Raw genomic sequence first — 27,207 nt, forward strand, 5'->3', positions numbered from 1 at the left:
CTCTGACATTGCTCTGCACTCCTGCTCATACTGACTTGAGTGTCGAAGCGCCCGTCCGGAGCACCACTCCGGGTTGGTCCTCTGACCCTTTGTCTTCTTGTCTGTGCCCTTGTGCAGCGCAGGACTCCACTAGCCCTTCAGCCGCGGCTTGCCAGATCAGCCCTTCCGGCCCTACCATAACCTGTTACCAATTTTAGACCTAACACAAACCTCAACAGGAAGTCTCCCAAATTGTTGAATATGACTGGAAGCCGTCCTCGTGCAAGACATGTAAAGATTTTAATCACACAAATGAAAACTTTCCAGTGGCAAATCCCAAACAGGAGAAGATGGCCTCTAAAGCTTCTAGACAAGTATGGGTGCAGAAGAAGAAAATACCCTAAGAAAACTTGGAAGAAGACATAGAGCTGGAGGAATCAAAAAAGAAAAGCACATGAAAGGGAGGAACCATTCCTTTGAAGAGATAGCCATCAAGAACTCATTCAGCACTTTAGATAGCTTGCAGGAAGACCTCCACACAGAGGAACCAAAAATGGAAGACCAACCGAAGGATAAACTCCAACCTTTCCAAGAAATAGCCATTAAGAACCCCCCAAGAAGAATGGAGGGTTACTTAATAGAGGATAGTGATCAAGCCATCACAGATGATGAAAATGAAGAAATGAAAGAAGACCTTCAATCAGAAGTGGAAGAAAGAAATCTCGACAATTCAAAATCTCCAATACAAGATAGAACCTCACCACAAAAGAAGGCACCATCCAAGTCCCCGAGTAAAACTACAGCACAAAGAAATCATAGTGCTCACAAACCCCATGAAAATTGAAGAGAGGAAGAAGGTAAGTACAAAGAAACACTAGAATTTGCGGAAGAGCCAAAGAGCTAGGAAGTTTAGTAAGAGGATGATAGACGCCCTTAGTTATCAGGAGTTAACGAGTTCCTTACGCTTCCTCTTTTCCTTGGACTGCTTCAAAGGATAGGCCTTCTCGTTGTTTTCTCAGTATGTATCGTGATAGGGTTAGTGTTTGTATACTGAATGTATCATCTTTTTCATTCTAATAAACCGGTAGGGGTCCCTGCTGTTATCGTGTGAAGGTTCCACCCGCCAAACCCCAGCTTACCTATAAAAAAAAGTAGCTGGTTCGCTGCTCTGCCATAGTTCTATACTCATTCTCTGTAGTTTCCCTAACTTAATATCATTAAACTTATCCGTCATGTTAATTAATTCTTCAGTCACGTTCCAGATCAAGTCAAATCGCTTAAAATATCACAACTTTTCTTTACAAGTTGGCAGAAATTCTGACTCGGGCTTTGGGGTACTACTCTGAAAGAGCCCAACAACAATAGACCTTTGATTCACTTCTCAAGCCTATTCTATGGATAAGTAACCTGTCTTTTCATAATCTATTCTCAAACTGACCTTAGCCCATTTCGTAGACCGGGGGACTGTAGTTAGCCATGATCCTTGAGATTGCTGGTTCTAATTCGACAAGCCGGAATATTTTTTTAATTTTCAACAGAAAATGCTCAAATATTTGAAGAATAACCTTGCCCTTTGGTGATCGATTGCGAGGCCAAAACCAATTATTGGATTCCCAATTGGTTTTGGACTCGCTAATTGGTTTTGGCCTCGCAATCGATTTTCAAAATAAAAAACGAAAACTGAATCAAAGATAGCAAATCTACCCAAAGATAAAACAAACCCTAGCTTGCTATTACGGTTAGTGGGAATGATAATATATCATTGACTCACATGATATTAGAGTGATCTAGATCCTTTATTCGGCAGACCATATAGTAACAAAAACCTGGCTGTTATGAGATGGTCTAGTCGATGGTTATTCATAATCTATATTAATTATTAAAGTCCTAGTATTGAGTGGGAGAAATGGTCTGGTTGAGTAATTTTCATGTTAGTGTGCACTCACTGAATAATCCTCTCTATGCTAATTAAACCACCAAATTCAGGGGGCCCAAGTCAAAACTTCTCACAAGAGAGGGTTAGGATCATCTTACATAGAGATGAATGGTTTAGATCATCTAAATAAGTGGCCCCACCATACTTTTTTCTTCTAATCAAAGTACCATCCAACCTAACCAATGGAAATTAGCCGGCTTCATCTATATCAATCCCTGATACGTGGCATGACCAAGGTGCGAAATCTCCCCGCTAATCACGTCAAAAGATGTCATTTTCCGCTCTAATAAAAAATTCAAAACCCTTCAAAAAAACGACCGAGTCGCGATTAAGAAATATATTTTCTACTATTATAAATGCCTTAGCCGGCATTTGACCGGACTCCAACTGCGATCTTAAATTTAATTTAGACAAAGCTTTACGTCCGATTATATCATAACAAGAAGCTGAGAACGTTGGCCTTTGTTCTACTTGTAAGCGCGCAACGGGGGAGAAACAAGCGGTGAGATTCCTCTCATGCTTTTCTCTCAACTCTTTTTATCTTTCTTATTTTCACTCACTTCACAGTCTCTTTTATGCCTAACTTTTCTTTAAGTCTTTTAATATCTATGGTGAGATTACTTTTATAAGATTTCTAGTAACTATCAAAAGTGAAATATTGATATCCCCTCTAATGGTTTCTGTGAGAATGGTTCACTGCTTGAGGATAAAAATTTACATTTACAAGGTATTTAATAGTTAAAAGAGCTTTAGATTTGTTCTTGCAACTCATGTAAATAGTAAGAAAGAGAAAAGGGTGGCGATATCATTTCCCTCAGCCTGGTTTATTTAAAGCCTTCTAATGTAAAGGTTTATGTAGCTATTATATAGGTGCCTTACGACTGTAAACTTCTTTTAATTATTAAATACCTTATAAATGTAAATTTCTCTACAGTAATTTCTCAATCCTGGGGTGATTCTGATCCTCTGCAAAACAAAAAAACCTGGGGTGTTCTTCTACTCTATCCATGCTTCCTTATGTGTACTCCAATGGGAGAAATCAGAACATTATGTGTGAAAGAGTAGGGATTAATCCCATATTTATAATTGCTCAATGGGAAACCCTAGAGTTCTCATATTATGGTCTACGGGTCCTCAAATAAGGCCACTGACCCTGTTGGGCTTAGATCAGGCCCACACATACAATGTTAACCTATTATCATACCTTTTCAGTGTGAACAGGGGTGGCTAAGGCGTTCCCGGTTCAAATTTTATTGATCACTAACCAACTATGAGACAATCTGAATTGCTCTTTACTGATCAAATAATCTCTACAGTCCGATTCTTACAAAAACCAAAATTGTGCTATGAAAGTTCATTAAAAGTCTAACATAATTCATGGGCATCATATTATTAATTAGTTTATCCACTATTTAATAGTAACCCATAGGCATATATCGACATCCACTAATTATATACCATCCAAAATTAGACATAAATAAATATGTTAACATGAGGTTCTATTTGTTTGGCTTTAATTCCTTTCCTCCATTTTGGCATCCTAAATATTGCAGGAAAAATGGAAGACAAAGAAGAAAACATACAAATCCATTTAGCTGGAGAGAACAAGGAAGAAAACCCCGAAAACTTGGAAGAAAATTCGCAAGATAGCCAACAAAACCATCTACAAGAAGAGAATAAGAAAGAAAACCCCGAAAACAGCGAAGAAACCACTCAAGAAACAGAGGAGGGATGCAAACTTGAACAGAATCACTTGTTAGAGAACTGTACAATGGAAGAAAGATCAGAGGAGGGAAGAGAAACCAACGTAGTTCTCACGCAGACTCAGAACCGAGTTTCAGATGCTGAAAAGGGTGGAGAAACAAAGGTTGAGAAGCAGCAAGTGCGTTCTTCTCAAAAACCAAAAGTGGTTCCAAAGCAGAATCAGAAGCCAAAACTCACGGTGCCTCAGCCCTTCTCCCTGGCAACTGAGACAAGAATGTCTCGAGAGAGACGTGGAGGCTTAGACAAGTCAAGTCCCAACCTATCCAAATCTGCTACTTCCAAGTGAGTCTCATAAACACTATTTATTATCTCAAATAGACTTACAAAGCTTAAAAAAAAACTGGGTTTTAACAAGAGGTTTCAATAACACAGGATCCTTATGCAATCTTCAATGAGAATTGAAAGAAGCACTGATTTGAAACTTGCAACTACCGCCTCTAAATCCACCTTTCGTGGCACCGAGCGTATGGAGAAACGAATAGAGGTAGGATTTTAGTTTTATTATGAATGCATGCCTTCTTTCACAAACAAAGATTATGATATCGATTGCTATTGTGTTTTGCAGTCAGGAAACCAAATGAAGGAGAAAAATCATGAGAAGGAGGCTGAAATCACAAAGAAATCGCATTCCATAGTCAAGGTACAATTTGAAATTCCTCATAATTTCTTGCTAACATCACATTCAAATGCTTGCCTGCAGACTAGAAACATATTAATTGCCTCACCCTTACGTGATGTCTTTTGCTGCACTTGCATGGGTTCTGTAAGAATTTTGATGGACTTGCCTAGCACATGTTTTGGCTTTCATAAAAACTGGATTCTAGAGAATGTTTGATTATAGAAAAGAGCAATCCAGCTCATAGACAGTTATTGAATAATAACGTTTTGAGCCGGAAACACCTTAGCCACATGTATTCATGGTGAAGATATGGTAATAGATTAACAATGTATGTGTGACCCAATATAAGCCCAATAAGGTATGTAGGCTTACTTGAGGAACATTTAACTCCTAAAGTTTCTATCGAGTCTCGGCTCCGCGATTCAGTTGAGTTAATTAAGGCGTCTCAACTCACTTTGGTCTTTAGAATGTGAACTCATTTTATCTTTGCTCACATTCTTGTTAGCAATTTCTATTATTTTCCCTTTCTAATCACAAAATACTTTTTCCAAAGATGGTATACGCTTTTGGAGGCATGACTAATTTTTAAATTTGTATGAAATTATCCAGAAAGAAGAATTGGAAGCAATGAAGCTGAAGAAGAGTTCCACCTTTAAAGCAACACCACTGCCAAGCTTCTATCATCAAAAAGCTCCTCCTCCAATGCCTGAACTAAAGAAGGTAAGCTAGTTGCAGGTGGTACATCCATTTTGAACGGGGTTAAAATTATATTATGAAGTGTGATGGAGAAAAAATGCTTACACTAAACTACTATGAAAAGCAATTATAATTTTAAAAACTTTCATTTTTTTAATCATGCAAAGTCACACGGTTTCCACGTTTTAAAGCGCCATCCACTTTTTTCGGCACCACACTATCAGAATTTAACCAATAAGGGCGCCCTTGAAGCTGATTTTTGCAAGGGCGCCCTTCCTAATTGTATTTAACTTCAAATCATTTGAGTATAAGACTATATGTAAATAATTTGTATAGGTTTTTTATACCCAAGGGCGGCGTAAGCCTCTAAGGTTTAGGAAAAATGTTAAATCGAGAGATCTTTGATCTCTCAAAGTAGGATCAAACACAATGTGCATCAAGCCTACGTTAAGATGAGATGCAAGAAACTTACACACACACACCAAAAAAAAACACCACAAGATTTGTGTGGTTCAGCAGTGTGCCTACGTCCATGAGAGAAGAGTTTCCCTATTTCAGTTAGGATTACAAAACTTTATTTTTTTTCCTTGGCATAGAAAAACACAAAAAAACCTTGTTGCTTGTGACCCTAATGTCTTATATACATTAATGTTACTACATCAGGAAATTACCCAAATACCCTTTAGCGCAAAATCGAAAATTGAATTTTTTATCTGAGCTAACTGCGCAGCTCAATCCGTGTGTGTTGCGCACATTAGTTGATCACGGTGCTGAATTACCGTCTGAATACAAGACATATGCACAACAAATAAAAAATATATCATTCTGCATCCGTGCAAAAGAAGACAAATTAACCCCTTCTTTTTAAGCTGAAATCGAGCTCGTCCATCCATATCATTGGTCTTATTAATTTGATACTAGCTTGGGTGGAAGTGCCTAAATATACCCGTGTCTTTGTTCTCTAGAGAAACCAACACATTAACAAGCTTGAGATTATTTTCTGATCTACCAATTTGGTTACACATATGCTGTGCAGATCCCCTCAACTCGTCCAAGGTCTCCACATCTCGGCCACCATCGGAGCAAGTCGATGTTTGAATCAGGAATCGATAAAATAGAGACAATTGAGAAAAGCACCCCAAAGAAGATAAGCAGCAGTGCTAAAGAGACCATGGTGTTTGAATCAGGAAAAGATAAAATTGAGACAATTGAAAAAAGCGCCCCGAAGAAGATACGCAGCAGCGCTAAAGAGACAATAAACAAACTGCTAAGAGGGCCATGGAAGGCTACAACTACGCGACGTAAAGAGTCAATGAAGGCAGGCATGTCATGAAGTGATGGGATAGAGAAGGAAGGGGTGAAAAGTGAAGGAAAGGATTTGCTAATGACTTGATCATCGGTGCTTCACTAAAACGGCTTAAGAACACTTTTCATCCTTGTTTTGGGATAAAAAAAGGCTTGTTTATGTTTCACCAGGACACTTTCCATCCTTGTTTTGCGATAAAAAAAGGCTTGGGTTTGTGATTGTATTGTGATTTGAGATGTGTATGATAAGCCATCCAAGGAAATACTGATATGTTTCAACACCGAAAATCACTAAAGAAGTGTTGTGGGTTCCATGTGAAAGCAAAGATCCCACATCAGAAAGGTACATCAGAAAGGTTGAAGGATGTGGGTGGACTTATAAGGATTTGGGCACCCTCCCCTTAAAGGCCACCTTTTAAGGGGAGTTCTACCCGGGTCCCAAGAAGTGGTATCAGAGCTGGGCCGTGGTAACCCCGGTTTAGCCTCCGAGGATGGAAATATCCCTTAGGGAAGATCTCTGTAATCCCAGTATACCTCAGAGGATTGAAAAATCCCTCGAGGAAGATTTCGTTGTTCCCACATTGCACCCTCGTGGATGGACGAGATTCTCAACGTTGCTTCCATGTGGAGGGGGAGATTGTTGGGGCTTCTGTGTGGAAAGCAAAGATCCCACATCGGAAAGGTTGAAGGATGTGGGTGGGCTTACAAGGATTCGGGCAGCCTCCCTTTAACGGCTAGCTTTTAGGGTTGAGTTCTACCAGGGTCCCAACAAGAAGAATGCCTCAACATCGAAAATATTCAGCCCAAAATGGATTGCGGGAATTTTTGGGAAAAAATTGGGAAGGAAAAATATCTCTAAAAGTTCTTACTTTTTTACACATGAAAAATGATAGCTCGGACAAATTATATTCAATTTTTACTTAGGCGCCTTCAATAGTGAATACACGACGTACATGACAAGAAACCGACCTTAGCTCAGTTGGTAGAGCGGAGGACTGTAGTTGTCTCTAACAGACGATCCTTAGGTCGCTGGTTCGAATCCGGCAGGTCGGATAAGCGCTTTATCTTTTTTATTGGGTTATTACCTTCTTTTAACCAGTAATTAATTAAAGAGGAATGCTAGCATCAGCCGCTTGATGATACTCGGGTATCGATTGGCTATTTAACGCCAAGCTGTCATTCCCTTCTTGGACTACGGTTAATAGATGGCAGTAATAATCGGCCGTTTCCTTTTACTTTAAAACTAACAGCTTGGCATTACGTTAGAGATAAAAATCTTTCTGTTTAAATACCTTCAACAGAATCCCTAAACATTCGGCATTTTCCCCTTAATAGATACCATTAATATGGTTTATTGACATTGTGTTAATGGCTAGTTTCCTATCTTGCACCATAAATTAATGATTCTAAATACTAAGGCGGAAAAAATACAGATTCTACAGAGAAGAAGACGTTGAGGAACAGAAGTTGAAAAGTCTATAAAAAGTAGAAGAAAGGCAATCGCTAGTGTTCAGGGCCTACCTCGTTCGAACGAGGTGTGCCCCTCCTTTTACTAATAAAAAATGTATTTTATTAGTAAAATATTGATCCATTGCATTTTGTTTTCTTTTTCTACAATGTAGAAGATTTGTCCACAGTATTAATGCTCCAGTAGAAATCTCAGTATCAAAATTCAGATATGTAAAAAATCAATGGCTTAAGCAACATCCTCATAGTACAAATTCAAATGTTTAAAATTTCCCGATTGGAGTTGAGACCCTGGGAAATACGCAGGATTTGATGGCCAATAGTATCTCTAAACCATATCACCGTACACATGAAGAGAGAGAGAGAGAGAGATTAATTAATGACACCCGCACCGACCCGACCCAAAAATAACTTGGCCGGGTTTAGCAATCATGGTTCTTGGGTTGGATAGGGTTTTAGGTTGAAAAATCTGACCCAAAAGAGGAAAAAAAAATGAAAGGCAAAACCCAACCCAACTCATATAGGCATATCTCTTGAATAACCTGACAAATCATTTTCCAATATAATGATATAACTATTTTCATTGAGGTGATCATATTTGCAATGTAAAAAAATAGTTTCCTTCCTAAATTTATATTGGCATAAATTTACAGATTTTTTGTGTGAATTTTTTTGTTTTCTACGATCTTTGAAATTAGTTACTACCGTAATCTAAAAAACTAAAGACCCAGCCGGAGAAATTATCTCACGTAGGATCAGGTTTATGAGTCTCGGGTTTTCCCACAAAAAATTAGACACAATCCAACCCGAGATAATTTCTCATATGGTCCAAAACCTGACCCTCTCGATCTGAGTTGCAACCCTAAGATAGATGAGCGAATTAAAATGAACATAACGTACCTCTAAGAACAACCCCCAAAATTTCCACAGACCATTAAAAAAAAATGAAGACTATATATCATAATTCCATGCAAAGATACATAGTTAATGTCCTCCTCACCTTTAAATGAATACACAACAAACACTAACATAAACAAAAAATAACAAATCCCACAGAATTTGAAATTTCTTACACTTTTTTCTTCTCCCTTTTAGTCACATGCTAAGGACAACCGCGCTCTTCTTAAGATCTTCAAAGCTCCAATCTCTCCTCCTGCCGGAGCTCCGCAGCAACTGTGGCTCGGCCGTCATCACCGAGGCCCGCTCCTCTATGCAGGTCATAGCACCGATGCTGCTATGCATTTTCCGGTGGCCCTTCCTTGCAGGGCCGAAATCTGTTACCGACGATCCGCTCGTAATTATCTCATATGGTGTATACGGAATGGTCCCTGACCACCTCCGCTCCACGACCCCATGCCTCCATCTGTCCCGCCGTGGGTCCAACCTTTCGAGCGCCGGGTCCGAGTTGGTCCTCTCCAAAGACGGGCACGGAATGCAAGAACAACTCATGGTTTTTACGGGAAAACGATGGGAATGGGAATGGAGAATTGGAATGAATTTCTTTATCTAATAAACCAACAGGGGTCCCCGCCAAACCCCAGCTTACCCACCAATAAAAAGAGAATGGGAATGGATTCTTGTAAGAGAATTTCAAGAAAGGGAGAGATTAGGAATAGATAGGGTGAGGTTGTGAAGGAATGGAATGGGTTTGATGGTAGTGAAGGGAAAGGGAAGGAGAGATGGATTTTGGAGGTTTTTGTAGGTTATCTTGCAGTTTGTTTTTGTTGGAGATGATATCACAATAGCTGGCAAAATGAAACGGTTAGTAAAACAAAAAGGAAATGTGATCCGACAACAATGCTAAATCGTTACTTTGAGAGAGAGAATTAAGCATGAATAAATATATACATGGCTATAGTTGGAAGAGTTTGCCAAAGTTGCACCTCTCTCCAAATTCGTGGAGTTCCAAAATAAGTAAATCTTATCTATTATTAGGGCTGCAACTCGGGTCGGGCGGGTCAGGTTTTCAAGAACCCAACCCTACCCGAGAAATATCTCGGGTCGGGTCGGGGTTTTTTTCCGAAAAACCCACGATTCCCAAACCCGGCCCTACCCATGATAAATCTCGGGCCGGGTCAGGTTTTTTCACGTTGACGCAATTTTTTAAGGAAAACTCTTGTTTGGCAAGGCAACTCAACTCATAGAAGCAGAAACTACACTCACATTACACTTGAATCAAACAATGCTGTAATTACACTCACATTACACTTGAATCAAACAATGGTGTAATTTTCTAGAGTTTTGAGAAAATCAGAGGGAGATTAGATGAAATCGATCTAAGAATTAGGGTTTAGAGAGAGAGAGAGAGAGAGAGAGAGAGAGAGAGAGAGAGAGAGAGAGAGAATTTGTGAGGGTTTGAGAGGGAAGAAAAGAAGATGAGAAAGGAGAAAAAGGAGATTAAAGGAACAAGAAATCAGAGAAGGGTCTCTAATTAGGGTTTCAAAAGGAAGAGAGCTGATTTGTGGGCTCAAAATCCACAGCCACCATCGATCGTGTGAACTGAGGTTTGTAGCAGAGCCGAGCCAAGTAGATCTCCTTGGTTCTCTCTTGTTGAAAGTTGAAGCCCTAAGAGCTAAAGGAGGGAAGTGGGAAACGAACAGAAGATGGAAAGAAAGTGTCTCTATGATTGCGTATTTGCATGCGTGCGTGGGTTACTTGTTTTAAATCATAAGTTTGTTTTAGAAAAAAAAAATACATAAGTAACTCGGGTCGGGCCCCTTCAAACCCGGCTCGACCCAAAACCGGAGAAACCTGAACCCAACCCAGGCTTTTTTCGGGTCGGGTCGGGTAAAACCCGGCTCAAGTTGCTGCCCTGTCTATTATACCCTACTAATTTAGGGAAAACTTTAGGGAAATGATATATGCGCCAAGTGTTTCAATAAACAGGCGGTCCACTTGTTTGTCGTGTAGTATTTAAAGGGTTTAAAGAGCTGTTTTAGAACCGTAATATCCTCTCAAATCTACTACACGACAAACAAGTGGAGCGTGTTTATCGAAACACCTTGGAGTAGATATCATTTCCCAAACTTTATTTGGCTATCGATAATGCCATATGATATGGGCAAAAGTTTGGAGCGTCCAAACCCATGGCAAGCTCAACCTTGTTGGTTGGGATGGACAGTTTTTTCACTTTACACGTTTTTCCATGTAAAATGATTTGAACTGGCCATGTGGGGGCAGGGCAGGGCAGGGCCCATTATAAGTAGATATAACTCCATGCAGGTGGAGCAAATAAATATATTGGAGGCCGAATCATTGAGCAATCTCAATTGTTCTTTTGTTAGACCAAAGGTAAAATAGTAGGGCTGCAACTCGGGTCGGGCGGGTCAGGTTTTGGAGAACCCAACCCTACCCGAGAAATATCTTGGGTCGGATTTTTTTTTGGAAAACCCACGATTCCCAAACCCGGCCCTACCCATGATAAATCTCGGGTCGGGCTTTTTCACGTTGACGCAATTTTTTAAGGAAAACTCTTGTTTGGCAAAGCAACTCAACTCATAGAAGCAGAAATTACACTTGAATCAAACAATGATGTAATTACACTCACATTACACTTGAATCAAACAATGTTGTAATCAAACAATGTTGTAATTACAATCAAACAATGCTGAATCAAACACTTGAATCAGCTCAACTCATAGAAGCAGAAATTACACTCACATACTATAACAGTGGGTGCGTGGGTTTTCACTTTTAACTTTTAACTAACAATAGAAGAAGAAAAAAAGTACATACTATAACTTATGTAACTCGGATCGGGTCGGGTCGGGCCCCTTCAAACCCGGCTCGACCCGAGATTCATGCGGGCTTTTGGATGCTCAACCCGGCTCGACCCGAAACCCATGAAACCTGAACCCAACCCAGGTTATTTTCGGGTCGGGTCGATGCAGGTCGGGTTTTACCCGGCTCGAGTTGCAGCCCTAGTAAATAGTCCGTGCCCCCAAAAAAACTTTTCTCTTAGGCTCTGTTGGATTGCAGGAGTTTTCTGAAAAAGATTGGAAAGGAAAAATATTCCTAAAATTTCCACCTTTTTTAACTCAGGAAAAATATAACTTAAACAAACCATATTCAATTTTTACTTAGATGAACCTTCGATTTATGATAATATCCCTCTAAATTAACCATGATCATATTATTTCCCTCTGAATCATGGATGGAAAAAAAATCCAGTCAGAAATGCTTTTCTTGTATTCCAAACAAGGCCTAAGTCACTCTTTCGATTGCAGGAATTTTCTGAAAAAGTTTGGCAAAGAAAAACTTTTCAAAAAGCAGACGCTTTTCCATTTTTGATTGCACATGAAAAAAGCAATTTTAGCAAGTTCATATTTTGTTTTTAAGGACCTTCAATTTATAATGATATCCCTAGAATTTATCAATTTCATTTAAATTGTGAAAACAAATAAATTTTAGTAAAAAAAAATTTTCCTCAAGAAATGTTTTTCGTGCAATCCAAACGTGGAATGATCCTAACTGGGAGTGCAAATCGGGTTATTTTTTGGGATTCCGGTTGAGCTCTTACCATAAATTGGGTTAGCTTCAGGTTGGTTTCAATTTAATGTTTAACAAAAACTCAATTGGCCCCACCCAAATTGCACCTCTAGTTGTAACTGATCTTCTAACAAAAGAAAAATAAAGAAGATAAACCCTTGTACGGAAAGACAAAATACACTTGTAGAGAAAGATAAACACGTGTGTAGCTATTCTTCAAACACATATAACAAAACATATAACAATCATATAACAAAATAATCCTATGCCTATGGATTATCATTTGGACCAACAATCAAATCATCAACTATGCCTATGGATTATCATTTGGACCAACAATCAAATCATCAACTCCACTGACGATAATCCCCAAATTATTATAAAAGGTACCCTCGTCAGCTACATCGGCAGCTAAATCCATAACATGATTCCCAGCAGCACTAATGATGGGAACTCCTGGAGGATGATCCACAACTGGAAAAGCAGAAGGAACATCACCAATGATGAGAGAAGGAGGAGGAAAAGCACCAGGCTCTACAACTGGAAAAGCAGAAGGAACATTAGGAGACTGGGGAACACCAACACCACTGCAGGGAGCATAGGGAGGACACTGGGGAACACCAACACCACCGTAGGGAGCGTATGGAGGATACTGGGGAACACCAACACCACCGTCGGGAGCGTAAGGAGGATACGGAGGAACACCACCGGAGGAAGGGCCGACAGATGATGGACCAACCGGAAAGGAATAAGGAGCACCACCATCAAAGGATGAAGGAGGAGAAGCGCAAATCCATAAACGGGAAGCCATGGAGAAATTGTGAGTTTAAATGAGGAGAAACAAAGCTAGAGATCAACAAGGTTTGCCTCCTCGGTATCCTCCCAATGGTGGTGTACCACCTCCTCGTGGTGTACCTCCTCCTTCGTACCGTAGTATGCCTCCTCGGTATCCTCCCAATGGTGGTGTACCACCTCGTCGTGGTGTACCTCCTCCTTCGTACGGTAGTATGCCTCCTCCATCCTTTGGTGGTGATGCTCCTTATTCCTTCCCGGCTGGTCCATCATCTGTCGGCCCTTACTTCGGTGGTGTTCCCCCGTATCCTCCCAACGGTGGTGTTGTGTTCCCCAGTATCCTCCCTATGCTCCCTACGGTGGTGTTGGTGTTCCCCAGTATCCTCCCTATGCTCCCTACGGTGGTGTTGGTATTCCCCAGTCTCTGGTGTTCCTCCTGCTTTTCCAGTTGTGGAGCCTGCTGCTTTTCCTCTTTTTCCTCCCATCATTGGTGATGTTCCTCCTGCTTTTCTAGTTGTGGATCCTCCTCCAGGAGTTCCCATCATTGGTGCTGCTGGGAATCATGTTATGGATTTAGCTGCGGATGTAGCTGATGAGGGTACCTTTTGTAATAATTTGGGGATTATCTTCAGTGGAGTTGATGATTTGAGTAACGGCTCCAATGGGTCCATGAACAGCTCCACGGGCAGGAATTGCATATGGTTGAGAATGTGGACCACCAGGAAAAGGTGGAAGAGGGATCCATGGTACAGGAAATCCCGCTGGATGCAGACCAGGCTTATGAGTACCATTAGATGGCCCAAATGGCATATAGGAATGACCTGGATTTGGAAGCACAGGCAAAGAAAAGAATTATTGAGATTACAGTTTGACATAAGAAATTGATGTTCAACGATTTTTGGATGTAAGTGGATGGAACCATATTAGCATTGAATATCACATCTAAATAAACACAATGAAGCCATTTAGAAAGTCATATGCTAGTCAAACCTTTGTGGCCAAAGTGAAGGCAATTTAGAATTGAATGGGCTATGGCACAATGGTATACCTTTAGTGTGACTGCTCCTTTTATCGGCAGTTGGGTTTGATGAATATACAGACCCAAAGTTATCATTAGGAACAATACCTGGCCCACCTCCGAAAAATAGTCTACGGTCGTTGTAAATCTGTTTCAAGAGTGCAATCTCAAATAAAGGTTATAAAATATTCTCAATCAGTACTTCATTACTTCAACCAACATACATTCTGGAAACACCATGAGGCCTTGAGAAATGCCATTTTGGAAGCAGAAACAATATGTTTTCAGTACATTTGGAAAATTGAGAACATTTAGGGAACTTCATGAAATGCATTTGAGATATAGGAGAAATGTTCTTAAAACATTTCGGAGTTCCCGTGAAATGATTGTGAAGCATTCCAGTGTCTGTACATCAGGGCTTGTACATCTGTGCATGCAGGCTTCAAAAAGATTTGCATTTGCTGGGGGTAATAGGGAAGATGACTGTAGATGGGTTTTTGATGGTGTAGATGGGGAATGAGAGGGGTGTAGAAGATGGAATGAGGGTGGAGGTGAAAGAAGGTAGTGATGTTGGCCGGAGCTCCAGCAATCCGGCCGGAGAAGACGAAGGAGTGATGGTGAGGGTGGAGTTGAAAATGGGTTTTGGTCAAGATCCGAAATGGGTTTGATGATAGTGGGGGTGAAGGCTCGATGGAGAAGATGGCTATGGTGGTGGTGGTGACAGGGTTTTGAAATAAAGAAATGGGAGATGTGGCTGTGAAGGAAGGGGTAGAAATGGGGTTTGATTAGGGTTAGGATGAAGGTAGAAGGAGAAGAAGGATGATAGTGGGGGTGGTGAAAGGGTGGTCGGATGTGTAGAGGAGGCGGGAAAATGGTTTAGGCCGGCGGCAACGGCTTGGCCGGAGATGGTGATCCGGTCTCCACCTCCCTCCTTCTTTGTGGCTAGGGTTTTCTCCCTACGGATTTTTTTTTGGGATAATTACATTTACACCCCCTCTAGTTTCTGACACATCCACTTTCACCCATATAGTTTAAAAAGTGACAAATACACCCTGTAGTTTCAATTTGTTTCAGGTTTGCCCTGAAGGTTCGTCCATAAATTGAAGGGTTAGGATGATCTGATGGAGCTGATTTTTTGGGCACACCCTATCTATGTCAGGACCCATCAAATGAACGCTTTGGATCATCCAAATAATGTGGGCCCATACCCGAATCCAATCAGCTCCATCGGATCATCCTAACCCTTCAATCTATGGACGAACCTTCAGCGGAGGGGGCAAACCGTAAACAAATTGAAACTACAGGGGTGTATTTGTCACTTTTTAAACTATAGGGTGGAAGTGGATGTGTCAGAAACTAGAGGGGGTGTAAATGTAATTATCCCTGTTTTTTTTCTCCCCAAAATGGGAATGCCCCCTCTTAAAATCAGATCTGATCCCCTTTTTTTTGGAGAGGTGGTTCATTTTGCCACCCTCCATTCTTTCCAGAACAGCCCCTTCTAAGTGTGTTTGTGACTACTAGGGGTGTAAACGAGCCGAGCTTGGCCAGGCTCGGCTCGGCTCGTTAAGCTCAAAAGCTCGGCTCGGGCTCGAATCAGGCTCGCGAGCCTTACCAAGCTTGGGTTATATTAAGTTCACACCCCTCAACCTCCCTGGACAGCCCTATCTAGTGTAATTTGACTACTTTTTTTACACTATGGGGGGTGGTCCAAGTAACAAATGGGGTTCCAAAAATGAAGTGACATATTTTGCCTCCCCCTTTTACTCCTGGATCAATGTTACCGGAAACGTTTAGGCAGAGTGGGAAACGCATTTCCACGGAAACGGTAACGATTCGTGTCTTAAAATTTGGGGAAACGTCTTGGAAACATTTTCTACAAGAAAAATATAAAAAATCATACATTATTGCAGTAGTTTCTGTAAGAAAAAAAGGCAAACACACCATCAGTCTAGGGCATATTCTTCCTCTCATTTTTCTTCTTGCAGGATCATGTTGGATCATCCTTTTCTCCTTCAAATAAATCTGAAAATCAGCAAAACCCCTTCCTTCTTCTTCCCGTGAAACAGAAAATCAAGGAAAACCCTTCCTCTTTCCAAAGTAGTGGCCGCCTTATCCTCTTCCCAAAATGCACGCTTATAAAAGCAAGCTCTCAATTCGATTTTTAGGTCTACGGGTTTCTTTAAGAAGGCTAATGCTCTGTTTGGTTGCCGCGTTTTTTTCGTTCCTAGGAGTTTTGTGGGAGAGTCAGTTAAATTTTGGTCCCATCCCATGTTTGGTTGCCTTTTAGCACTAGGTTTATTTTAATCACACTCTTGTAATGATTACTTGTGGGGTGAATTTTTTAATCCCACTTTTGTAATGATTGCCTTTTCATTCCATCCCAAGATAGCCCCAGGAACAAAAATAAACTCAGGAACCAAAAATAAGCTTGAGAAGAATTTTTTTCTACCCAACCTATCAAGCAACCAAACAAAGGTTTTTTTTTTTCCCCACCATATCTCCCAGGGTATTTTTTTCTCCCACATAACCAAACATGGGATTTTATTTTACCAGGATACTTCTAGGACTTCTTTTTTTCCCACCTATCTCCTAGGGTATTTTTTTTCTCCCACACAACTCCCGGGACCAAAAAAAACCTAGCAACCATACAGAGCATAAGGGAATTTACCAAAAACCCCATGCAGATTTTAAAAATTAATGATATACTTTATCATATTTTAAGGGAAATAATATATTCGGCGCTTTTTTTGTTGGGACAGCCCCCTCAAGTGTAAAAGAGAAGTTATAAATATACTATAGGGGGATGTCCCGAGTTAAAAGAGGGGCGGATATCATATTTTATGGGAATACTATATTTGGCCCTTTTTTATTGGGACGGCCTCCTGAAGTGTAAAAGAGAAGTCATAAATATATTAGAGGGGGTTGTCCCAAGTAAAAAAACAGGTGCGGATATATCACTCCTCTATTTTAATGAATATTCAAGACCCATACAACTTTTTGAAAGGCACCATCCGTGGCCGTTGGCCATAAAGGCTCTATTCATTACCATTTCACGTTTCCCATTTAATTGAAACGTTTCCGATATATTAATATATAATATATATATTTAAATATATTAAATTCTTAACAAGCCTTAACGAGTCGAGCCGAGCCGAGCCTGGCCTAAATCGGGCTCGGCTCGTTAAGCTTAAAGAGCCTGGCAAGCCGGCTCGGCTCGTTAAGGATTCGAGCCGAGCTCGAGCGAGCTTCCGAGCCCGAGCCAAAATTGACACCCTTAGTGACTACTCTTTTAGACATGGGAATGTGGTCTAGGTAAGAGTCGTGGGAGGCAAATGTTCTTTTTATTTTTATTTTTATTCTTGTACACTAATGGGGACTGGTATGGCACATCCTTACCCTGATATTTCACCCCTCTTCTGCCTCTTTTAATTAGGGAAATGATATTAGCACAACCGTATTTTGATATTTATGAAGCCCCAACTTGTCTTTTCTTCTTTAATTCTCCTCCTGTAAAGGAATCAATATAGGCATACAAAAGACAAGATGAGTTAGTAAAAGCGTCAAAATAGGATCGTATTAACATCATTTGAACATGGAGATTCGAAGAGGGAGTGCTAATACCAAATACCCAAGGGTATTTTGCAATTTTTTGTAAATTCGTGAAAAAATGAAAGGGAAGGTCGAGGCAATTGAACGAAGGATAGCGATGGGGTTTAGGGATACTGGGGCTTTCAAAATATTTCGGAAATGGGCTGCAAATAGGCACTTTTGGGTCTCTTAGGTTCTTTCGCACTCTAGGCTCAGTTTCGGGAATTTCAAGATTGGTTTCGGAATATTCTGGAACTGGTTTCGGGAACTTGAAGCGTGATTCTGGGAGACTTTGAATTTAGTTTCGGGACTCGAATTTCGGGACTTTATTCGATTTTTGGGAAATTTGGGGTAGGTCAAAATGGGGTCTCTACAGAGTTAGAGCAAACCATAGTCCCCCTGAGTTTCATGTGTCGATCCATAGTCCCTCTAGAATGACAATGAGTACATCAGAGAACCCCAGAATACACTGAAAAGCTCCTAGAATGAACCAGAGAACACCAGAGTGCTTCGAGAGTGTATCAGAATGACCCAGTTTCACAACCAGAGTCCCCCGTCTGAGTCCACCTGAATTAGAAATTAACCAAACACAATTCTCAAAGCTCTTAAGGCTGAACCCAATCCCAACCCAGTTCAATTTGAGCCCGGGGTACCTTATCCTGGAACCTAAACCAAGGATACTTTATCCTCGAACCCAAGCCCTAGGATACCTTATCCTAGAACCCCAAAACCTAGAACCCTTAACATATGGTCCCTTATCTTAGAACTTGAAACCTAGAAAGCTTAACCTAGGGTCCCTTATCTCAGAACTCGAAACCTAAAACCCTTAGCTTAGGAGAACCTAAACCCAGGATACCTTGTCTTAGAACCCAAAACCTAGAACCCTTAACTTGGAACCCTAAACCTAGGATACCTTATCCAAGGATAGCTAATCCTAGGACTAGTCATAATCCGTAAACCACATCTCAAACCCAAGCCCTAGCTTCGGCTCATTAGGTTCCCTTACCTTAATTCTATGACCATTCTAGTAATAGCATACTAGGCATATAGGAACTAGTACGCTACTTAGCACCTAGAATATCCGACCAATTCTTAATTCTCAAGCATTATCAAACCACACTCGGGCAGTTAAAGTCTCATGCTAAGCACTTAGGCATTCTAGCTAGGCATTTCGGACTGTGGTAGGGTAGAAAGCCAACACAAATCATAATGGTCGCCATCACAGATTGATCGAAAAAAAGTCAAGGACCCATACAGAATCCATGAGAAAATACATGGCAAACCGATCAATGGTTCTTCCATAATCAATTTCGTGGGACATTCCTAGAAGCACTTAGGATCATCTTTTGGACTTATAACCTCATTTAGATAGCATTTAAGTGAATAAAACTCTCAAATATAAAGACGGATTTTAATTGGGCGAGAACGGTGCCTAACACCTTCCGTTTTTGTAACTAAGCAACGGACCCGATCTTATGGGAACACCGACTTAGTTCACAGAGTCACTTATGGATCCTAGGCCCTAACCTACGTGGCGACTCTGGTATAGTTGTGGCCCACCTTGGCGTGATGTTTTTATTTATAGAAGCTCACTTGTTCAGAAAAAAAAGAGGCATTTCAGAGGGTGTAAAATTGGAAGACGTCGTTGTAAATAGCCTATAAAAAGCCGCTACAATGGAAGAGGAAGTTAATTTCGTTGACCTTACCATATAAAGTTCTTTGTCATCAACCAAAATGCTCTGTGATAATTCTTGAAGTAACTCCAAATCAAGGGAGAAACTCTTGATGTTAAGTAAAGTAAGAGTCTCTAGCCAACTATCAAAACCAGGAGAAAACACATCAGGCAGATGCTGCATTTTCCTCAAAGAAAGAGTCTTCAACTTTTGATGTAGACCCACCCCAGTTATGTCTTTCATACTTCAACCTTTCCAAAAGCATCTAGGAGAAACACAATTAAACCATTCAAATAGGAAAATTCCTACAAAATACAAAGCTCCAACTCTATTTAAAACAGAACCTGAAATATCACCTCCAACTGATGAACAATCTCAGTATCATCCTATTCACCTATGCCTGGAATATATGATGACATGCAAACACCTGAAACATACATATTACAACATAGAATAAAACTTTGTACCTTTTTTTTTATCTAATAGAGATGAATAAATAAAGGGAAAATTACATTTACACCCCTCTAGCTTCTGACACATTCAACTCTAACCCTGACTTTCAAAACGTGACAAGTACACTCCCCGACCCGAGTTGCACCCCTTTTATATTCTTCCCACAAACAAAAAAAATATCAAAACAGGGCCGTGCTGAAAATATTTCCCTTTATATTCCATCATGGGATCCATAGTTATTACCGATCGGATCTGGACAACAAACAAAACACTTGTGGCAGACCTAAATCCCATTTTATTATACTCTTTCATGAGAATATGTTTTAATTTTGATAACATTAATTATTATTTCAAGATTACAACTTGTTTTTATCGTAAAGACGGTCTCCTGCTGAAAATAGAATAAGACAACTACTATAAAATCTACTGAATATAGAAGAAGGAAACTAAAAACATTCTTGCTGTAAATATAAATTGAAAACTACTAAAAATACTAAGATGAAAATAGAAGGCTAAAAAGATATATTCGTATCAATCTCACCCAAATCCGGTTTTCAATACCCTTAAAATCCTTTGATTGATCCCCAAACAGCTATTTTTCTTCCATCTTCCCTCTATAAAAACCCATTCAAGGGTCCTCTCTAAGAACAACATTCTCACACGAGAAAACAACTACAACATTTACAAGCTTTCTCTCTTTTCTCAACCATTTTCTTCCCTTTTTCTTTTATTTCTCTGCATTTTTTTCCATGTCACGCCGGGGCAACGGCTGGGACAACATCTAAAAGCCTTCAAACAGGGTCTTCAAGACCCACCTTCATCCTTCTCCTCTTCACCGATTCGTTAGCAACTTGGACTGCAAAGGGGAAGGACTGAACTTACTTACTTTCACTTATTTGTCTTTATTATTGAATAGCAATTCTTTCTCTATCATTCAGCCCACTGCTCTAAGAAGTTAGGTTCAATAACCTGCATGTTCTTCAATCACCACTGTCCATCTAATTGCCTAGAATTAAGACTATTGTAATCCTACCACTTAGCATAATTAAGCACATGATCAGTTCTATTGTCATTAGTCACATTTCTGTCTTGATAAGATTTTTTTTTTTTACCCTTTTAACCCAATTTATTCCTCATCTTCCCCATTCATATAATTATTTTTAGGGAAAATTACATTTACAACCCCTCTAGTTTCTGACACATCACTTCTACCCCTATAGTTTAAAACGTGATAACCTGTAGTTTCAATTTGTAAAAGGTAGGCCCCCTCAGTTGACGGTTCGTCCACAGATTGAAGGGTTAGGATGATCTGATGGAATTGTTTTTTTAGGCACACCCTATCTATGTCAGGGCCCATTAAATGAACGCTTTGGATCATCCAAACAATGTGGGCCCACTGTGTTTTTGGTAGTGTTTGGATTCGGGTATGAGCCCACATTGTTTGGATGATCCAAAGCGTTCATTTGATGGGCCCTGACATAGATAGGGTGTGCCCAAAAAGTCAGCTCAATCGGATCATCCTAACCCTTCAATCTGTGGACGAACCGTCAACTGAGGGGGCCTACCTTATACAAATTGAAACTACATGGGGTGTAGTTGTCAAGTTTTAAACTATAGGGGTAGAAGTGGATGTTAAACTATAGGGGTAGAAGTGGATGTGTCAGAAACTAGAGGGGTGTAAATGTAATTTTCCCTTATTTTTACAGCACCCAAGGCATTTTAGGGCTGCTAAATACATTGTTTGATCATATGTGCTATTGCCTGAGACTCCGACTGAACCCTGTCAATACATCGACCTCCTCTTGAACAAATTCCATGCACTTGTCTACAACTTATTTATCCACTGTTGCATCCCTACTTATTACCACATAAAGTAATTTGACTATTGTGTTTTTGCACATTTGCCATGCCCTTTTTTGCAACTAATCTTAATTAGTTTAAGTAAAGTTCTGTACTTTACGGACACACAACATTCTTAAGCTTGTATTACCAAAATCAATTATCACATTACTAATCCTTTAAATCTGCTTCAATAAAGAGATTAATTCTCTTATTTATTGTACTTGTAGTTTTCAATAAACAATAACACATCTAGCTAATCTAGATAAAGACTGTCTCCTTCAGTTATCTTAGATAAGAAACGATCTTATATTAGTTACCTACTTCAAATAAACTCTATCAAACAGTTGTCTAACAAAACAAAACAAAAATGACTCTTGTCGTGGTGACAATGTTGGTGATATAACGTTCACATTCTCTTAAGGGAATTTCACAGTCCTCAAAGGTACATTGGGGTTACCGAGATCTTCCCCGAGGAATTTTCTCCATCCTCGAGGGTGCACCGGGGTTACCACGCCCCAGCTCTGATACCACTTGTTGGGACCTGGGTGGTACTCACCGGCCTTTAAGGGAGGGTGCCCGAGTCATTATAAACCCATCCACATCCATTCACTTTTACGAGGAGGGATCTTTGCTTTTGCGTGGAACCCCCAACACTTCTTCCTCTTATTTTTCATTTTTTTGGCCCCTATTCTTCTTTTTCCATCACCTTCATCTTCCTATTCTGCCTCTTCCGAGTTACAGAAGCAATCGGTGGGGAATTGAAAAGATAAATAAAAATAAGGGCAAGAGTATCTTTTGGACTGTACAGTGGTCCTTTAGGTCAATAGAGTTGAATTGTTGAAACTACCAACCAAATGTAAATTAAGACTCAAAATATAATTAGTTCTTCTTTTCTTCCAGGTTATTAATATTTGATAACGGGATGAACAAGTGAGATCTCGCCGTTATCAAAAACTGGTTGTGGAGGAGATATCACCACCTATGAAATAGTGCTCTTTGTTATTTATTTATTTGATGTTTCATGTTACTGTCAAAAAGCATATGAGAGAAGAATATCCCAAACACATTGGACACAGGTTGATAATGGCTTTCTAACTGTCCACGTTAGAGGCTAGTGAGATGCTTGTCTTTTATCAATGGTCAAACCATTTCAGTCATTAATGAGAAGTTTCTAAGTTTCTAATTCCAGAAACAGGTCCTTTTCAGCTTCTCTTCCTTGTCACGACCCATAACTAACTAATTTTCAAATAATATACTGTTTTTCATGTTTCAACTACCCTCTTACTTTTTAATCCCATGGGCTCTGTTATGGATGAATAGAGCTAAAATAGTTCTATTTCTGTGTATGGAAAGATTAGAGTAGACAATGATCAAACTCTGCATTAAATACTTTAAAAAACACTGTACATGTAGTGGATCGTTTGTACAATATGAGCCTATTTTACAGCTTTCGTTACTGAATCCAGATCTTAAAACAAAAATGAATGGATAATCTTCCATTTACAAAAGGATCCTTTACTCAAAATAATCAGAAAATAGGCGCTATGATTCGATCCGCCAAGAAGGCGAAGATGCCTGGCTGCAGAAATGGCAGAATATGTTAACCTATATGCAAAAAACATCTAAAACAAGAAATTGAGAGAATAAAATAACACCCAACAACATATTCTAACATTTCAGTTGTTTATATATCTCCCCAGAAATTAAGAAAGTGCCATAAGAAAAGAAAAATTGCTTACCCAGTGATATCTGTCCAGTAATGATCACTTGCTTGAGTATCTAGATTGAATTCTCTCCAAGAGTCGAAAGTGGTTGAGATGGATGAATGGGTAGTTGGGTTGATTTGGTCATAAACTTGATCTAAACTCACAAGCTCTGGAGAGGCTGAAACCAATGTTGGAATAGGATGTGCAGTTCTAATGGCAGATAAGCCATCCATGTGGGTATTTTCATAGCTGAGATTTGACACTGATCCATTTATTTCTGAACGAAAACATGATTCAACAAATGTTTGATAATCATCTCGTGGTTGTGGTATTTCTATATTTGAAAATTTGGGAAGAATTGGGATGGGGTCATGATTTACAAGATCGATCGAGCCATCGAGAAGTCCGTCAAATTGGTTATCAGAAGAATGGAGTATTTCATTAGAATGGAAATTGAAGAAGGCAGGCATGCCCATGAGACTAATTGCTTCCATATTTGGAAGAGGATTACCAGTTATGGTTTGTATTAAACTCTGTAAAAATTGGTTTTTGGCCAACCTTGCCACATCAACCTGTAATCTGAGAGCATTATCCAAAGGGTTCATAGTATTGCCGTAGTTTGAGAGCAAATGACTAAGGCTTCCAATGAGATCAAGATCAGTTCTTGGCTTATGGGTTATTGGGTCAATCCCCATTTGAAGGAGCTTTTTCTTCAAATGGGTGTTCCAAAAGTTCTTGATTTCATTATCCGTCCTCCCTGGAAGTTGGCTAGCAATAGCTGACCACCTGCAATGCCAAGCAAAATAGAAAATTAATACAAGTCAATTTTTTTTTTGACTGTTTTAGTAAAGATTTGGATAAAGCAAAAAAGATCTTTTAGGAGCCGCTTGGATACGCGGATTTTAGAATCTTGGATTTCCTCCGAATCGTAGTTGTGAGACGAGAAAATGAGACCAGCCATCTTTTTCTATTTTTTTCACGCTTCTTTCCGTCAGCAAGTGAGTAGGAGATCATCCCATGTTTCAAGTTTTAGAAATCTGAGTATGTGGGAGATATTTCTAAAACCTGGATGTCTTACTTAAAATCCAAGATTCTAAAGAGAAGTGAAGCAGTCAGTCTCCTTTTTCTCTCGTCTCCCAACTACAATTTTGAGGAAATCCAAGATTCTAAAATCCGCGTATCCAAACGGCCCCTTAATGTAGCAAGACGCCAACAGAAGTCTTGCTACCCTCTCCATCTCCCCATCAAACAAGTTCCGTCAGAAGGACAGCCTCCACAATACTCTTTCACACCTCTGCTTGAAACAATCCTTGACCCGCCCGGTTCTCTACCACCTGAAACAAATCCATACTGAGGCCCATAGCCTAGCTCAGGAGGGGGTTACCCCGGGCGGAGTTGGAAGTTTTATATTTTCTCCCTCCTTGATCAGTTGTTGTGTTACGTATGGGTTTTATTTGTTTCCCTGTATTATTTGATTATATCAATCATCGGTTTCTTTCCGTGTTTCTTTTCTCTATTAATTAAATTCTTTACCATTATAAAAATGGATATGCAAAAAAGATATAGCAAAAATTACTTATTCCCCATGAAAGAATGAAGGTGGATAATCTTTTGCTGTTCTTCGCCGGAAAATCCGCCTCGCTTGATATCGGGTCTGAGATAATTAGTCCATCGGAGTCTGCAACTCTTTCCACAACGGTGCAGTCCGGCAAGTTTTGGGAGTGCTCTCCAGCTTCCATGTCCATTTCTTTGTATGTAATCCACAAGCTTTTGATCTTCTTCTCGAGTCCAAGGACCCTTCTTTAAACCATTGTCATCACAACAAGGAGACCTCCCCATTATTCCTGCATAAATGTAGAAAGGATGCATTAATTCAAATGAAAGTTATGAAAATTCTCTAGAAATGAGAAGGTTCCTCTTTGGCTTATCTCAAACAAACCTTGGATGGTGGTATATAAGAAAGAAGGATCTGCAGTGTGTTAATTTCACCTGACTAATGCCAGCTTTATATATAGGGTAGTGTCGTAGAAATTACATGACATTGTGTATGCGAGACGTAGTTCCACTCAACCAAAAAAGTAACACTCTCTTACGTACGATGTTATAGACTTATAGTGACCCTATTCCCAAATTAAGCATGTTTTTCAACAATTGCTGAACAACCCCTAACACGTATATTAATTAAATTAATGATCTACTAGTAGGGGCTAAGATAAAGAGCACAAAAACAACCAATAGGACCCACACACGTATTGTAACCAGTTATAGGCTAATTGCCAAAAATCAATTGACCAAAAATATCCTGATGTTTTCTACTATCTCTTTCCATAGAGAGAAAGGTCAATCCAACATTTTAAGATGGAAAACTTTAATCAATAACTTCTTTTTTTTTGTTTCTCCGCTGGCTTTTGCCAGTGAGAACAGCCACCTCATATGAATTAAATGAATAAGACAAAATTTGCTAAAAAGACAACATCAGTAGTTGTTGCCACGCACGAAATTGCTTAGAAAAAGTGTTACGGTCCTAAGTGGGGGCCCGCCTAGGTATGGGACTGGATGGGACCTAGCCTGGTATGGGACAGGTTTAAAGGGCTTTGCCTAACGCGCTTCATCAGCTCTGGAGCTTTTGGCATATCGGTAAGGTACCTAACATTTAGTATTAGAGCAGCCACCACGTCCCGTGTTCGAGTCACGGATGGGGCGACCTGTGAAAAAGGCCAGAGTGAAAGCCGTCACAGAGTAGGTCGCCGAGGACAGCGGGTACGGAAGCGTGGTGGTATGTTACGGTCCTAAGCGGGAGCCCGCCTATGTATGGGACTAGGTGGGACCCAGCCTGGAATGGGACAGGTTTAAAGGGCCTTGCCTAACCCGTTTCATCAGCTCTGGAGCTTTTGGCGTATCGGTAAGGTACCTAACATTAATGGTATGTGCGTGCTTATCTCGGCCTGTGTGAGCATCCGGGTAGGATGTTTCAAGATGCATGCTTATCTGAATAGGAAGTGATAAAGATGAGCTGTTAGATTTCTTTTGACAAAGAGTAATAAAGTGGAAATTATCTGCCACTTGTATGTGCAGGATTTAGATTTCAGTTATGGATAGGCATTAGAAGTTGCAACTGTATGAATATGATGTGTAGTTTTTTATTGTATTTAAAGCTTCGTTGTTAATGGAAAATGTATAAAGAAAATTGTTTTAGAAAGTGTCTTTGTGCACAAAGGAGGACGACTCTTCCCTCAAAGTGGGTCAAGAGGCAGATTTTCCCTCCGATAAGATCAAATCCGTTGCGATCTGATCTAGGTTTGTAACAAGTGGTATCAAAGCCGTCAATCCGGCTTCATGGGTTGTGAGATTTGGGATTCCTTACATGGCGATTTTTGCAAGTTTTTTTCCAGAATTTATGGAAGAACAACGGTGATTTTCGGAAGGCCTTAACAAAATCAACATAATGATCAAGGAAATGCGAGAAGAGGAAAAACGCACAAAATGTTGCCGGCGAAGATGATTTAGTTGAGCGCCATGCCAAGCCTCATCTTGATTTTGTCGACCAATTCGATCATTCCCTCTCTTCGAAGAGCCGCAATGAAAAATCATTTTTTTCTTCAACCTTGGTCACAACTGATTTTGAAATTGAGATTCGAAAGATCCTGCTCATCAATTATGAAAAATATGACAGCATGATGTCATTTACATTCGACAAAATTGCACCAAATATGATTTGGACCCTAGTGGAATGAAGTATTCACTCTAATAATTCCACCTTGAGGACAAGGTCGTTTTAAGGGTGGAGGAATGATATGTGCGTGCTTATCTCTGCATGTGTGAGCATCCGGGTACGATGTTTCAAGATGCATGCTTATCTGAGTAGAAAGTGATAAAGATGA

The 27,207-nt window shown here is 39.9% G+C and overlaps 3 protein-coding genes and 1 non-coding gene across 4 annotated transcripts; 2 read left to right on the forward strand and 2 right to left on the reverse strand.

Annotated features, from left to right (window-relative positions):
- The first annotated feature begins 2,291 nt into the window (after nt 1–2,291).
- On the forward strand, nt 2,292–6,523 carry LOC143879244 (uncharacterized). Its single transcript, XM_077381519.1, has 6 exons — nt 2,292–2,417; nt 3,469–3,961; nt 4,052–4,163; nt 4,245–4,319; nt 4,908–5,018; nt 6,031–6,523. Exons 2-6 carry the CDS (start codon nt 3,474–3,476, stop codon nt 6,325–6,327), a joined length of 1,083 nt encoding a protein of 360 aa, XP_077237634.1. The 5' UTR covers nt 2,292–2,417; nt 3,469–3,473; the 3' UTR covers nt 6,328–6,523.
- Nucleotides 6,524–7,263: 740 nt separating this feature from the next.
- On the forward strand, nt 7,264–7,352 carry TRNAY-GUA (transfer RNA tyrosine (anticodon GUA)). Its single transcript is given in 2 exon segments — nt 7,264–7,300; nt 7,317–7,352. It is a non-coding gene; the product is annotated as a tRNA-Tyr (tRNA).
- A 1,494-nt stretch (nt 7,353–8,846) lies between these two features.
- On the reverse strand, nt 8,847–9,490 carry LOC143887025 (uncharacterized). Its single transcript, XM_077391154.1, has one exon. The coding sequence runs from the start codon at nt 9,213–9,215 to the stop codon at nt 8,862–8,864; it is 354 nt and encodes a 117-aa protein (XP_077247269.1). The 5' UTR covers nt 9,216–9,490; the 3' UTR covers nt 8,847–8,861.
- A 4,346-nt stretch (nt 9,491–13,836) lies between these two features.
- Nucleotides 13,837–25,165, reverse strand: LOC143893122 (transcription factor MYB74-like). The gene is made up of 5 exons (XM_077398106.1): nt 24,903–25,165; nt 23,360–24,112; nt 19,359–19,467; nt 14,095–14,212; nt 13,837–13,988 (listed from the first exon to the last, which is right to left on the reverse strand). The coding sequence occupies exons 1-5, from the start codon at nt 25,163–25,165 to the stop codon at nt 13,837–13,839; spliced, it is 1,395 nt and encodes a 464-aa protein (XP_077254221.1).
- Nucleotides 25,166–27,207: the final 2,042 nt, after the last annotated feature.

Source organism: Tasmannia lanceolata, unplaced genomic scaffold, assembly GCF_043159265.1.
Source record: "Tasmannia lanceolata isolate RefF3 unplaced genomic scaffold, GAP_Taslan_0.1 ptg000002l, whole genome shotgun sequence".
Classification (NCBI taxonomy): domain Eukaryota; kingdom Viridiplantae; phylum Streptophyta; class Magnoliopsida; order Canellales; family Winteraceae; genus Tasmannia; species Tasmannia lanceolata.